Below are 14,658 nucleotides of genomic sequence, written 5' to 3' on the forward strand. Positions count from 1 at the left end.
GATATTTGTGTTATTTCTGCAATTGAACATCCACCGAAGCCAAGGAATGTGAGTTTCTTGCCCATAAGGAAAGGTCTGAGTGACACAGGAGCTGCCAGCTGAGACAGTCAGGAGTCCTGTGGGGTGGTGCAGTGTCAGCACTGGGAAACCTCAGGTGCATCTCAGGGGAGAAGCACTAATATTCCCTCCTTCCTAAGGACGAGGGACTGAAGGGATGTGCGTGGAGGAAGTGGTTGGGATCAATGGTTTTATCGGGCCCATTGACAGATCATATTATTCCTCTTAGTCCTATGGACGGTGTAAAATAAATAGGTTAGCTTTGCTATAAACTTCTTTTTCTGTTAAATCAGTGAGTCTCCCTTCTTGCAAACCAAATTTCCAGTGACAGGCATGATAAAGGAGAGGTCCCCACTGAAGCCAGGGAGCTTTGGGTCAAACCTGGAGTACCACAGATGTCCAGTCCCTCCTTACCCCCTTCCATTTTTAAGCCCAGAAAAGGTTAGACATAAAGTCAATAAACAAAGATTAAAAGGATACCTGCATATACATTTGAAACCCACTCAAATATTATAGATTTGACATTCATTTGTTATCAAAAGCTTAAAGGCTGTAAGCCTAATTCTGCTGATGGTGCCACCTAATCCAGCTGTGCTCTCATCCTGCGACTGTTCGCCGGCCTGTCGCGGAATAGCCAGGGTCAGAGTTGTGGCTCTGTCCTGCACGGGAAGACAAATCCTTACGTTGTCAGTCGTTTTGGCAGTACCTCTCGCCGATACGGTTCAGCCATGTCAGAGAGAACAATACAGCAGAAATGAAATTGGTTTTGCCAGATGAAGAACTTCAAATACTTCAAATGTAAGCAAGCTAATATCAGGACCTTGAAAGATGCCTTGAAGAGGATCCCAAAGGAAAATTAGAAAGAGCAGTTCTAGCAAAAAGGACAGAGTAATACCAACGTGAGTTAGTATTAGCCAAGTGGAGGAGATGTATCTAGACAAAGGGATACTTCGAGTGGCGGGTTTAAAAGCCACTTTCCAATGCTGCTTTTGAAGTAGCTGGTTTTAAAAACACTTCCGAAATGGGTCTGCCAAATGTTCAGCTTTTTCCATGTTTTGTTTATTAGCTAGTGGAGAATAATTAAAGTTTTTATGCATTCTCATTAAATGTTGCTCCATTTTCTCTTAGCAATTGAAGATTTTATTGTAGAAGGGTTACAGCTCTGCATACTGTACCTGATTTTACAGTCTGTGCTATATTCATCCCTCTCCATGTCACTGCCTTAGGCTTGGAAGTCTTCAGGAGGCCTGGTGCTGGAATGGGTTTCATGTTTTATTCTCCCAGAAGTGGCTGCTGAGTCGAACGGTGGGCTGTAGTTCTCCAGGAACTGAGACAGGTGCCTGATGTAAACCATGTGTTTTGGAGCCCGGGCCGCGTGCTTTCTGTGGGTGACATTCAGGAGAGCTCGCAACCCTCCTGCTCAATTCTTCTGGACTGTCTGGGTGGGTTTTTTTGTCATCTCGATGGACCTGAAGGAGCAATGACTTGATGCCTCTCCTTCCAGAGTGGGAGTGGGTTTCCAAATAAGCTGGAGACAGAGGGTGCTACAAAGGCTTTAGCTGGAGTGCGCCAAAGAGTTTTGGATGAAGTCTTGAATCAAAGAACTCAAATGCATGTGGTGAGGGATGTTTTAAAGTGCTCATGAGACAAACGTCAGTCTCCAAGGGATGATCGTAAGTGAAAAGTACATGCTGTAGTGACACAATTACATACAATAAAGCAAAGGGGCTTTTCTTAAGGCATAGCTCTCCACAGCATCTCCTAAGAAGAATGTGGAAAGGGAAAGAAGGAAAATACACGCTTTCCTTTTTTTTACAGTTATAACAGTGGTGAACGTGGGAACTGTATGGCTCAGAATGGATGGCTTTTGCTGTTGGTGCTCTGGGCCCGGTTGAAGGAACTGTTTCCATGGATTTTCTGTAGCTTGGTTTATGCATGCAGCAAAGCACAACTTACTGAGTCTCAGTTCTCCCCTGCCAACTGTCATGTTTCTACCCCGTTACCACGCTGGCTGTTTGTGAGACGTTATCAATGCCTTTTCTTGGATGACAAGCCCTTACCAAGGCATATGCTGCGGATGGCCGCGCTGATACAAACGAAGCTTTTCCTTCTCCTGCGGTGACATTTCAAGCCAACCAGTCAGACCTACAAGGCAGCAGGTTCGGAGGGCAGCTCTGTCCTCATGGAGACTGACAAGAGGAGGATGTCCTGCCAAGGACTGTGCAAATCAGATACCTGTCGTCTCTGCCTCGTGTGTGGTTGCAGTGATGGTGCACTTCATTGTTGTGATGCTGGTGTTCTTTGTAGTGCCCGTACCTGCCTGACGAGTGACATGGTCACTGATTTCTTCTTGCAGTTTAAAGTTTTTGGCTGTATAAATACACTAGCAGAGTTAGATGAACATCATGATTAGGAGTAAGATTCCAAGGGCACAGTCTTCAGGGAGAACAGACAGACAATTAAAACCCAATAAATCAATGTGAAGGGGTGACTTCTCTGTCACTGCGTATGAGTCAGTTCCAGGTCCTTGTAGGGCATAGTATGGAAAAGCAATCTGCCACCTTCTGTGCTTGTCCCTTGGCATCCAGCTTGGTTCTGCTAGCTCAGAGAGGCGCTAGTTGTTAATCATGAGATAATCATGTTCAGCTTGAGATACAGACCGTCTTCGGTAAGCCTGGAAAGCTATAATCTTTAAGCAGAGAATTTCCAGAGGAAAAATCTCCCAAAAAATTACCAAGGAAAGAAATGAAGAGGCTTAGAGTCACCAATAGTAGATATGGTAAAGGGCATAACTAAATAATTTGTATTTAACTACCCCTGTACAACACAAAGGAGACGATAACGCTTTAAGTGGAAAACTGTATTTTTGGAACCCATGAGAAGACTTAGGATTTTATACAACACATAGGGTATCTGTGGAACTTATTGTTGGTAGGTAATATGAAATCAAAACATGAGCAGTTGAAAAGGAAAGATATTTTCATAACTTTGTGAATACATTGCATTGCCGAGGAGATCTAAGGAATAGGGTGTGCTGTATAGAGTAGTAGAAGACTGCTGGTAACTCCTCAGAAAATACGTGGATTCAATGGGAAGTGCTCTTTGCAAAGATTTTGCCAGTGCTCGTCGTGGGAACTCCAGCATCCATTTGGCATTACGTTTTCAGAGACAGCCCATAGTGCCTCAGTCCCTGGGTGCTGTGATGCTTCTCCTTTCTTCTAGCTCCAAGGCCATGTTTTCTAGATCTCTTACTGTGTTTATAACTCTCCTCTTGTCTTTCCTCAGTGGGCCTGTATCTTTCTTAAAACATAGCGACTGGCTATGGGACACAGTTCTTAGAGCAGTGAGTTTTCACTGCCCAGTAGAGTAGAATAATCTCCAGCTGATCCAGCCAGAATTATATTTATTTTTTTGGACGATGTTGCATTGTTATTTTGGTTAATCTGTGAGCAACTACAACCACTAGATCCTTGTCTTGATTACTACTGCTTTGCATGATATTCTTCATTCACCACTTCTTTGTGGTGTCTTTTTTTGATTTTTCCAATGTATGTTGTCTGTTCTAAATTTCGCCTGTGAGTCATATATCTGTTTTTTATATCCATGTATATATAACTATAGGGAAATGTTAAGCCTGCAAGCACATGTGTATTACTAGAATGTTTTTATTATTACATGTATATCTTATTTTTCACAAATGTTAGTGTTAATAAGCCTTAAACAATAGAAATTAAGGAAACTCCAAGTTAAAGTTGCAGTCTTGTCCCCACGGCAGTGCTGAAATCTGTCCCAGAGGAACTGGGAATATTGAGTCCTCTGCCTGCATGAGAGGAAACAGCCCAGCACCGTTTCTACAGCAGCGCTCGTGGAAGCCTGTTCATGTGGTCAGTTAGTTAAGTAAAAAGTCAGTTGAGGGTAAATGCTAAATTGTTACTATGATTTATAGACCAGCTACCCGGTCTGGAATAGTATTTGGAATGATTTTTGCTTGTAAATACTATCATAATAAAACTATGTACATCTATCATTTTGGATGCATCAGGAAAGGCAGAGATGAAGCTGTTGTCCGTACAGATCCTGTACTGCTTGCAGGTCTTCTGCCTTGGCCTCCAGGCTTACTGATGTCAAGCCATTGGGAAAACATCTTGTTTTAGGGCATATGTTTGACAATGGAGACATGAAGCTTGCAGAGGAGGACACAGACGAATTTTGACTTTGAACATGATTGCTCTGCCATGCATGTGTTGAACGGAGGTAACAGCCAGAGTTGGGGCATCAGAAGGGGATCTGTGATGGAAAGTATTTTGAAATAAACTGGTCACAGCCCCTTTGCCCTCCTGCTTCTGTAGCAGAAGTGCTTCTTAATCCCCCAGCTCAGCCCAGTGGTGAGGTTGGCCATGGTTAGGGCATCCCCGCACCTTTGCCAGCTGGTTTCAGCTGCTCTGTCCCTGCAAGGAGCCCCCAAAGGTAATGTGACTCCAGTACCACCTTTCCTCCAGCTCAGTGAAGGGGCAGGTGTTGGACAACACCCCAGATGGACACTTGCAGACCAGGGCCATGGCTGCGGTGTGCTCTCACAGCCCCTTCGGGGGGTTTTTACCACCACGGTGGTTTGGTCACTGGAGAAGCCCAGACGGGAGGCATCTGCAGGCAGCATGTGTGAGAGAGGAGGGTAGCCCGGGCTGGGCAGGCTCCCTTCAAAGGGTGCTGATGCAGAAGGAAACCTGTACATGGACGTCAGCGGGAGAACGTGAAGCCCTCAATAACTCACTGTTGGTTGTTCTTAAGTCATAATACATGTATTAATCATGAGCTTGGAAAATGCCCTAGTCCTACTGTACTTAGCATTCAGAGGGCTCTTCAAAGGGAGCACTGGAAACTTCTGTTAAAGCTGTCAATTTAAAGAATGTCCTCCGGATGCCAGGTAACTCCTCTACAGATGTATAATGAATCGCTTTGCTTAAATCAGACATTACCGCTGGATACTGGTCCTTTGCCCAAAACTCCTGGCTGGAGCCCGGTGAATTATGGCACACTTTCCATTGTGCTTTGCAGGAACCAAAGTGTTCCAGTCCCTGCTTTCTGCGCCAAGCAGAAGTGTGTGGAAATGTGCTGAGCGATTTTTTTTTTTTTTTTCTGCGAGAAACAAAGGATTTATGTGTCACTTGCCTCCACTGCTTTAACTGATTGGCTTATTTCCAGGAGGAGATCTGATGCTGAGCGTATAAATTGATGACGTTAAAAATGTTGATTAGCCCACATAGGCACAAGGTTGACGGTGTGTTTTAAAATGCTAGGGGACCTACCAACCCGGTAAGAATTTTGTTCTCCCATTTCAGTCCTTCCTTCTCTGATCGTAGACTTATGCTTTTATACGTGTTAACTGCTGCAATGCTACGAAGAGCCGTACTAGACCTAGTGCTATGCTCTGTGCCACGGCTGGTCAGAAGTAAGTCATTGAGCCCAGAGTCTTCTGGAGTTAGAGCAGTCAGCACATCTCGGTTCAGAGGGCCACATCAGCACTGTTTGAGCTGGCTCACCGACTGCAGGAAATATCTTTGCACTTTGCAGAGTGAACTCTTCTCAGGATGGCCCCAATCCAGCCCTCATTGAAGCTGGTGGAATTGCTCCCATTTTTTCAACAGAGCTTGGATCAAACTGCCAACTTAAAAAAAAATAAATCTAGTAATACGTTGCCAAAGTGACACGGTGCATTAATTTTTGGGTGGAAAACAAGTATCTTCCTGTGGTATTTTGTCTGTTGTCTTTCTTCTTGACTTTTCTGCTGATGTGGCTTTGGGATAGCTGTATGGAGATAGGTAACAGTGAGAGTATGTGAAGGTGAGGAGCAAAGCAGCCGCCCCTGTGTGGATTGCTGGATGAGAAAGGTGGGATGTTCTCTTTCCCTTGTGCCTCTCAGTTATGGTAAAATGCCATTTTTCTTTTCCTGTTCATGAATAACTGGATTGAAAGCCTTGAGTTGCACAAAGGACTCCAGAGCTTTAGATGCCTGGCTCTGCTAGTAAAGCTCTGCTTTCTCCTTTTTCAACTACACTGTTTCGCAATCTATTTCAAATCAGGTGAAAAAAAAAAGTGGTGTATCGGAATTGTCCTAACCCTTAAAGCCAACACACAAAGTGATTTACCTGCTGGAAGATGGTAGAGCACCATGTGGAAAACAATGCCTATTGCGGGCATGAAGAAGGGATGGGTGATCATGTTGCAAAGTACTGTTGAAAACAATAAAGTCTTTTCCTGGTGAAGGGCTGGCCATGATGCAGCCCTTGGTGCATGAACACTGCCACCTGAGCACAGGGCTTTCCCCTGGGCTTCCCTGGTGTCTTCTGTGGGGCCGGTGTCCCTCAGTCTTTCTGCACCCCTGGGCAGATGCCTGTCTTGGTTTCACAAGTTGCCAAACAAGGGCAATTGTAGACGTGCCCTAGGATGTGTTTGCCACATGTGCTATGAACTTGAGCATCACCACTCAAGCAGTTGCATTTAGGAGAGGTCAATGCGATAGGTTTTAGGACTATGGACGTTTTACAAAGGGTCTTACCTCAGAAATGGAATTAATTTTAGAGTTGCCAGCTGAAGAATCAAAATGTAGTGCCTCTTTTTTTCTGTTACTTATTCACTATCTATCATTTTTTGCTACAAGTACAGCTGATATCTTCATGGTGGTAGGGCTCGGACACTTACAAGAGTGTATGGTATACAGGAGTGTTATATCCCAAAGAAATAGCCCAGAGATCTAGGAACCACAGCTGGCTCAGGTACTTTTCTAGCCCTGGTGGTGGGTTTTGGGAGGGATGCTGCAGGGTGTTTGTAAGCTGAGTTGCTCAGCTCTGAAACTGGATTGCTCTTGCAGATTGGCATTGGTGCAAGGTTATTGCCTCAGAGGACAATTGGTTGTGCTTTGGGAGCAGTTAAGGACTTCTTAATACAGGGATCTACTCTTTGAGGAGGGAGAATGAGCTGAGAAGTTTGGTACATTTTATTTACTCTTCCATAGTGTTTTGTCTGGTAAAGCACGAGTAGTCTCAAATCCTGGGTACAGAGTCAGTCAGACTCATTTGATGCTTAGAACTTAATTTTTAAAATAAAAATAAAAACCAAAAAAACCCAGAAAAACAAAATAAGCAAAAGATCCCACCAGTTTGCTGTTGCAGTGTAGACTATAACGATTTTTGGTGAAGTTGCGGATGACAGGATTTCATTTGCCAGCTGGCATTTTTGGCTTTTTCTAATGAAGGCAGCTGATCACTTTCTGATGAGTTCATTATCTCTAAGCAGCTACAACTTTTCTCTTCAAGCTGTTGCTTTGCCCGCGGCTGGGTGGCTGTGCTTAGCCTCCCAAACTTCTGGCTGAATTAAAAAGAGAGGTGGGTAGATGTTTATAGACTATATGAATGCTGTCTACTGACTGTGCCAAATATGTGTCCTCTCTGCAGCAGAAAGCATTTTATAGGTCCAGTTTTCCAGTCCTGAAGTAATGGCACACAGAAGGAAAATACAGAAAAGTTTTTGCTGACTAGGGAAGGCAAAAGCAAACTTTTTGTACCTAGGCTTGTGGTGGTGAATTGAAGTGCCTGATTTTTTGTGACGTCATATTTCAACTACTTTTTTGCACTTATATCTTAATAGGTTTGACTTGCTTGGGATATTTTTCCCTACGGTTATAGGTTGATTACTAGGGGTTGTACTTCCCTTTTCTTCTGGAGCTATTTTCTGTTTTCCTTTGCTAGGTAATTTGATGAGGCCCTCTGAAGAATCTGATTTGGCAAATGCAAGCTGCCTCCTTGTGTGGTTGTTTAGAGGATGTTTCACCCTCAGGTTAGACCTCATGCTCTGGGCTTACATCATTTGTAAAATGTTCTCCCGCAGTCCTGACACGCACAGAAACTTTGGCAATACTAGTGGATGTTTCAGCTGTGGAAAGTCAATACTGAAGGTTTAATCAGCCCTGCATTTTTGGAGCCAAGATAGTATACACAAATTCTTGCAGCTGTAGGTAATGTTGGATTTCTACACTGAAGAGAGGACAAGGGAGTGACTCTTTCTCATTTTCCAGAACATAGAAAAGGATTTGCTTTTATTTTAGTTGCAGGTAGCTCTTTAGATGAGGTCTGAAGATGTTTACCTGTTGATTTAGTTTGGCCAGAATGGAGGTCCAGAAAACTGTTAAATCAGTTTTGGAACCAAAAGTGAAAAAAACCCCACAAACCTTGGTGATATTTACAGGGACAAATAGTGGGGAGATGGGGAAGAATCAACCTTCAGTTCAATCAAGCACTTGGTAGCTGTTCCCAAAACTTAGTAAAAAAAAAAAAGGAGTTGAGAGTGAATGCATCTGAAGACTTAACTTTTTCATTGCATTTCATTGGGACCTCATCCAGAGTTTGCTGAAATCCAGTTGAGTTCCTGGTGTGTCAGAGTAGGTGTTAAATGGGGACCAGACAGCTGCAGTCCTGTACGCTTTCATACAGGTCGTATCAACTGTCTCTGATAGGAGAACCCACAGGCACTGTAGTAGCTGTCAGCTGTGCAGCTTTCATGCTGATCTAAAATCTTGTCTTGGGAGCTGTAAGAGCCATCTTCTGCTGAGGATTCAGGCAACCTGCCCAAGATTAGACCATTGCAAAAGGTAGGGAGAGATGCCTGGCAGGGTCAGACTGCAGCCCAGGGAAGCGGGGGAAGTGTTCCCCAGTGCTCAGGGGCCCTAAAAGTGATCGGTATCCTGAGCCATTTCTGGATGCCCATTTATCTGGGTTGGACTCAGCTGGCCTGGATGGAGCTGTGGTATTGATGCTGAGATTGAGCAGCAGTGCAACGTATCCATCCTGTGATGTGGGGATGTGTTATGTCAGGTAGTGAGCAAGATATTGGGGTTTCTGTTTGTGCTTTGTCCTCCTATTGGTAAATCTACCACTTCCTGCATCACTAGGAGTGCAAACTCCCAGATATAACCTGGTGTGTCTTTTCTCCCTTTGGGAGCACGAGGTTTTATTTACAGATCTCCGCACCACTGTTGCAGAGATTGGTGTACTTGTTGTATACCTAGTGGATATTTGTGCTTCAGTGAGTCAATTTTTATTGTCACATTAATCTGTTTGGAGGAGGCTGGGGGATTTGTGCAAGGTTCTGATGAAGGTGGATGAAGCCCAGCATCCAGTGGCTACAGTTCTATCTAGTTCTTCCCTCATGTCCACCCATACTACTTCACTCAGCCTTTTCTCAGTTTCATCACTATGTTTCTTCCCTGTCGGCATCAGATTTCCATGTCTGTTCCTATTTCCGCATCACCTTTAATATTATAGCAGTTCTTTCAATAACTTTGATCTCCCCTGTTTCAACTCCTCCTCTCCATGCCCCTTTTCTTGGACCTATTCTTGTCTCCCTTGGTCTAGGATTGAAATCATGCCTTCATTTTTCAAGAAGTTTTGCTTTCTTTAGCCCAGCATGGCAATAAATAAATAAATAAATAAATAAATAAATCACTGTATAGTCTCTTGAGCAGGTTCAGATCTTGCCATCTCCAGGTTCACATCCAGCACCTAGATGTGCAGTGAATGGGATCCTAGTGATGCAGGAATGTGATGGGATGTGTCCTCACAGTGCTTGACCTGTGGTGACAGCATCATCTAATTCTTTTTTTGTTAGCTGTGAGCTGTTCAAGACTATTGTTCATGGGGAGTTCAGTGTCCCCACAGGCAGGGGCTACTTTGGGAATTGAATGACTTAAATGTTGCATGGAATTTATTTCTTCTCTCCTCCAACCCCTTCCTTGATGAGTGCAACTTGTTTAGGACAATGGGGGTCTGGGGGTTTGTTGTTTTTTTGTTTTTTTTTTTTTTTTTTAAACATGAATGAGCCTGGCCAGCAGGAGCAAACTCTGGTCCTTAGGACACCGTAAGCTCTTCTTGTTGCTCAACCTCCACAGTCCCAGGGTTATCCTCCCTGTGGAAATCCAGGTTATTTCCTGGAGCCAAGATGAGAGAAGGAGACCGGGCAGGAGAGTGCTCAGGTGCAGGGGCTGTGACAGCAGGATGCAGTCACTTGCTGTCCCGTGGGGCACTTGAGGAGTGGGAAACATCCTGAGTGGGGAGCGCTGACCCTACAGCATGGCTGAGCCCGGCAGGACAGCAGCCCCGCAGGTGCTCGTATGAGGTGGTGTGAGCCCTGCTTCACCTTCTTCCTCCATGTAGCTGAGGTCAGGGCCTTCAGCCATATCCCAGACCACGCTGATGGCTCCCAGGCTGTGGGCTACAGTGGGGTGGGCAAACTCCTGCTGCTGCTCTTTGTTCTTAATGAGAAATCCCTTTCTTGTCAAGTCTGGCACAGACTTCACACAAAAATACTGGATTTGATGGATCAGCAGTTACCAGCAAAGCCATTTAAACCATTCCCTGATAGCTCCATCCTGGATGCCTTCAGATTTCTGCCGGTCAAGCTGTGACAAGGGAAGATAAATAGAAACTAGAGCTAACTTGTGAAATGGGAACAATGGGCAGTAAAGTGTGGTGCCACCATGAGGAAAGCAATCGAAGCCTTAGAAAGCTCTGGGTTTAAAATCTCAGCTGATCCCCTGCATTCAGCATTAGGGTCGCTAAACTTCTCTTTGCCTAAAGCCACATTTGTTTTAGATTGAATACTTTCCATATGGCTCTCTGGCTGGGCTGGTTCCTTTTGTATCCTTTGTCCCTTACAACTCTATTTCAATTCAAGTTGGAAGCTGTGGCTTTGACTGGGGGAGCAGAGCTGATGGGCTGAAGCATCCCTCCCAGCCACCATGGGCCCGCGGGCTTTCAGTGCTCCGTGGCATACAGGGCCACCAAGAGGACACCTGACTGGCGTGCTTGCACCACAGCCCAGCAAGCTGCAGGCACCCGGGAGAGCATGGCTGGTCGAGGGGAGGTGTTACTCCCCTCTGGCCAGGACTGGGCTGCTCAGGAGAAATATTGAGATCTGGGGAGGTGGTGGCTACCTACAGCTCGTAGGCTACAAGGAGAGGCTGCAGGAGTGGGGCTGGCCCAGTCTTGACAAACAGGAGGATAGGGCAACATCCCAAGGCAGCCAACTGCTACTTGATTGGGAGCTGCAAGGAAGCCACTTCTTCGTGGTGCCCGGCTGCATGTAATGCTATAATGCTGGGCAGCAGCCACAAGTTGTGTTTGGGAGGTTTGGGTTGGACATTAGGATAATGTATCAGAAATAGTGTGGCCAGCAGGACTAGGGAAGTGATTGTCCCCCTGTACTTGGCACTGGTGAGGCCGCACCTCGAGTACTGTGTTCAGTTTTGGGCCCCTCACTGCAAGAAAGACATTGAGGTGCTGGAGCGTGTCCAGAGAAGGGCAACAAAGCTGGTGAAGGGTCTAGAGAGCAAGTCTTGTGAGGAGCAGTTGAGGGAACTGGGGTTGTTCAGCCTGGAGAAAAGGAGGCTGAGGGGAGACCTTATCGCTCTCTGCAACTACCTGAAAGGAGGTTGTAGCCAGGTGGGTGTTGGTCTCTTCTCCCAAGTAACAAGCGATAGGACAAGAGGGAATGGCCTCGAGTTGTGTCAGGGGAGGTTTAGATTGGATATTAGGAAAAATTCCTCACCGAAAAGATTATGAAGTGTTGGAACATGCTGCCCAGGGAAGTGGTTGAGTCACCATCCCTGGAGGTATTTAAAAGATGTGCAGATGTGGCACTTAGGGATATGGCTTAGTGGTTGACTTAAGAGTGTTAGGTTTACTGTTGGACTTGGTGATCTTAAAGGTCTTTTCCAACCTAAACGATTCTACGATTCTATTATAAAAGCTTTCACCCTAGGCAGCTGGTGCAGCACTGGAGCAGGTGCACAGGGAGGCTGTGCCATCTCCATCCTGGGAGGATTTGAAGACTGAGCTAGGGAAAGCCAGGGCTGGCCTCACACAGTGTTGGAGAAGGTTTGTCTTTGAGCAGAAGGTTGAGAAGAGACCACCAGGGGTCCCTTCCAACTTGAATTTTACACTCTTTCTCCATGGTCGTGCTGTGAATCAAGGCTATGTGCCTATATTATCAGTGATTAATGGACTTTTGAAATCTGTGTTGAGCAACTGCTCAGGAGAGCAAGAAAAATAAACCGTGTGGGAGCAGGTGGGTTTTTTTAATAGACTGCGTAACTTAGAACATTCCTTGAAAAGTGGTCAGGGAGACTTATGAAAGCAACCATATTTATTTTATAGCAAAAAGCATTTATTGTTTGTTAAACACTTAGGACCAGATCCACTGCTGTGATCCAGCTAGTATACACTGCTCTGGCAACACAAAGTGTCTGTAAAACCAGCTTAATTGGCTGATTAATCTGGGTTTATAGCTGCTTTGTTTTTCTGGGGTGGTGAGGAGCAGCCAGAACAAAGAAGCTGCTGAAGTCTGTGTGTTCAAACTGATGATCTGTCTGTCTGTAGGAAAAATAAAAAGGCAAAGTTTACCATGCTGAGCTGCTGCCCAGTGTTTCAGTAGAAAAGCAGAGTTCTCTGGGAGTGTGCGGTTCTCTGCATATGTTATACACCTCATCAGCACTGAAATCTTACATTTCTCAGAGGGATTTCAAGAGAAGCTCTGCAGACTGCTTTGAGACTCACTATGATCCTTTCCAAAGGGTAATTTAATAGAAGAACATTTGTTGGGAATGTGTAAGAAAATACAACCTTGTCAGCAGATCAAGACCAGTGAGCAGTTTGGTTATAGAAAGTTTCACTGAGCAGAAATACCAGAAAAGGGGCTGCTTTTGGTGTGTATAGGGACATACAGACATCAGTACATACATTACAGTACATGTTTAAGTGCTGTGATGAACAAATATGAGCTCCTGAACTGGTGCTGGAAAGCGGATCTCACTACTGCTCTGACAGAGGGTCCTTTGGTGCATTGTGTCTCGTTGTCTCTCCAGGTGTCTGGAAGCTGTTGCTGTCCCAGTCTTTTGTCCTTTTGACATTGCTGGGATTGCAATGACTGGCTTAGCCAGCGAGTGAGAAGGTTTGAATACAGCGTGTAACCTCTGTTCTGGTAGGTTCACGCAACCTTGTGCTTGGTGGAATGGCATTGCTAGAAGAGACTGAGACCTGCTTTGAGTGCGAAATGTAAAAGATAAGAGGCAAAAAACGCTACAGCTGTGGGAGATCTCAGTCCTGTCTGGTGCTGCCAGCACCTTTCTTCCTGCTGTCTGCTCTGCTTGCAGCCTGCGCAGTAGCGTGGTGCAGGTCATATGCAATGGAGAATGCCACAAAGACTGGAGATGCTGTTCAGAGCAACTAAACTGGTTGCTTGAGTAATCTTTGCATCAGTGTCACTTCTTAAAAGAACACTGCCAACTTGCCAGCGAATGTAAAAGTACCTGTTACAGTGCTGGATGCTTAAGGGATCGTATAATGGGAGTTTGGGGAGTCAAGAATTGAAGCCCGTACAGAACAGACCTGTTAAATATGAGGCGCTCAGAGAGCAGAACCATTAGTGGTGGGTTTAGGAGAAGAGAACCTGCTTTTAATGTGGATTGCTTTCTACAAGAAAGTTTAAAAATAGTGAAACAGTTCTGTGCTTCATTTTACATGGACCTTTAGCACTTGCCAGAAAAATAATATACTGGTGTGCCTGAACTAGAGAAAGGGGATTTAAAAAAAATAAAAAAGGAAAAGATTAAACAGGAAAGCTACAAGACATCCCCAGTTTCTGGCAGGAGTCCTTGAATTACGATATGTTTTCACTTTCAGTGTCTTGCACCAGTCTGTCTGAAGAGCCTGGGAAAAGACGCTATTGAGTATTGCACATCCTGCTTGGAAAACTTGGTGTTACTGCAATTGGGTTTTATAGCAAAATTAAAAAACTATAAAATTATGTCCTTTATGCTGATGTTATTTAATAGATGTGCTTGCAACAGACATATGTAGGCTGCTGTACATGTCACGTGCTTCATGATAACTGTGATGGGTTTTCTGTGTGTTTGCTTATTTTTTTAAGAGAAGGACATGCCAAACAGACCTCTGAGAGTGCGTGCCCAGTCTCCAGATGGCAAGTTATCTTTTCGGTGGAAGCCACCTTATGGAGCAAGCTTCAGGGGTCCACGCAGCAGATCCCAAGGTTACCTCCGTGGGTATGGAGAGAGCAGCCGAAGGATGAGCTATGCTCCGCTGCTGCAAGAGCGACAAAACCAGGAATCAAGAAAACTAGGTGAGTCAGATTTCCTGATAGCATCTAGCTGAGCTAGCACACTTCTGTAATCCCCTGTGGCTCCTAGGTGATCACAAATTACATGTTCTTGTAGCCATCAACATTACTTCTTCCTATAAATGAAAATGCTCCCTATAATTGCATTCCGTAACATGTTCTTAACAGACAAATACAATGACCAGGGTAGAAACTGTAGTAGAAATAGATGCTGTGTTAAAGAGACACCACGTGCAAGTTATTCATATTAATAGCATAGGGAAGGGCTGGGGAGAAGAGCCATAGCTCAGATTCTCCTTGAATGCGGTGGGACAGCTATAAAATCCATTGTTTCTTGTCCTCTTCTTACACTTTGTTTCCCTATGTTATTTCAGGCCAGTGGAGAAAAAATTAATGGTTTAATTAAATGTATCCACA

At 44.8% G+C, this 14,658-nt stretch overlaps 1 protein-coding gene across 1 annotated transcript in view; it reads left to right on the forward strand.

Annotated features, from left to right (window-relative positions):
• Window positions 1–14,658, forward strand: part of FNDC1 (fibronectin type III domain containing 1) — a 77,173-nt gene that overhangs the window by 15,710 nt on the left and 46,805 nt on the right. Inside the window, exon 2 of the mRNA XM_054822386.1 lies at window positions 14,035–14,244. Within this exon, the coding sequence (XP_054678361.1) occupies window positions 14,035–14,244 (210 nt within the window). The remainder of the gene's footprint in view (window positions 1–14,034; window positions 14,245–14,658) is intronic.

Source organism: Grus americana, chromosome 3 (genome assembly GCF_028858705.1).
Source record: "Grus americana isolate bGruAme1 chromosome 3, bGruAme1.mat, whole genome shotgun sequence".
Classification (NCBI taxonomy): Eukaryota; Metazoa; Chordata; class Aves; order Gruiformes; family Gruidae; genus Grus; species Grus americana.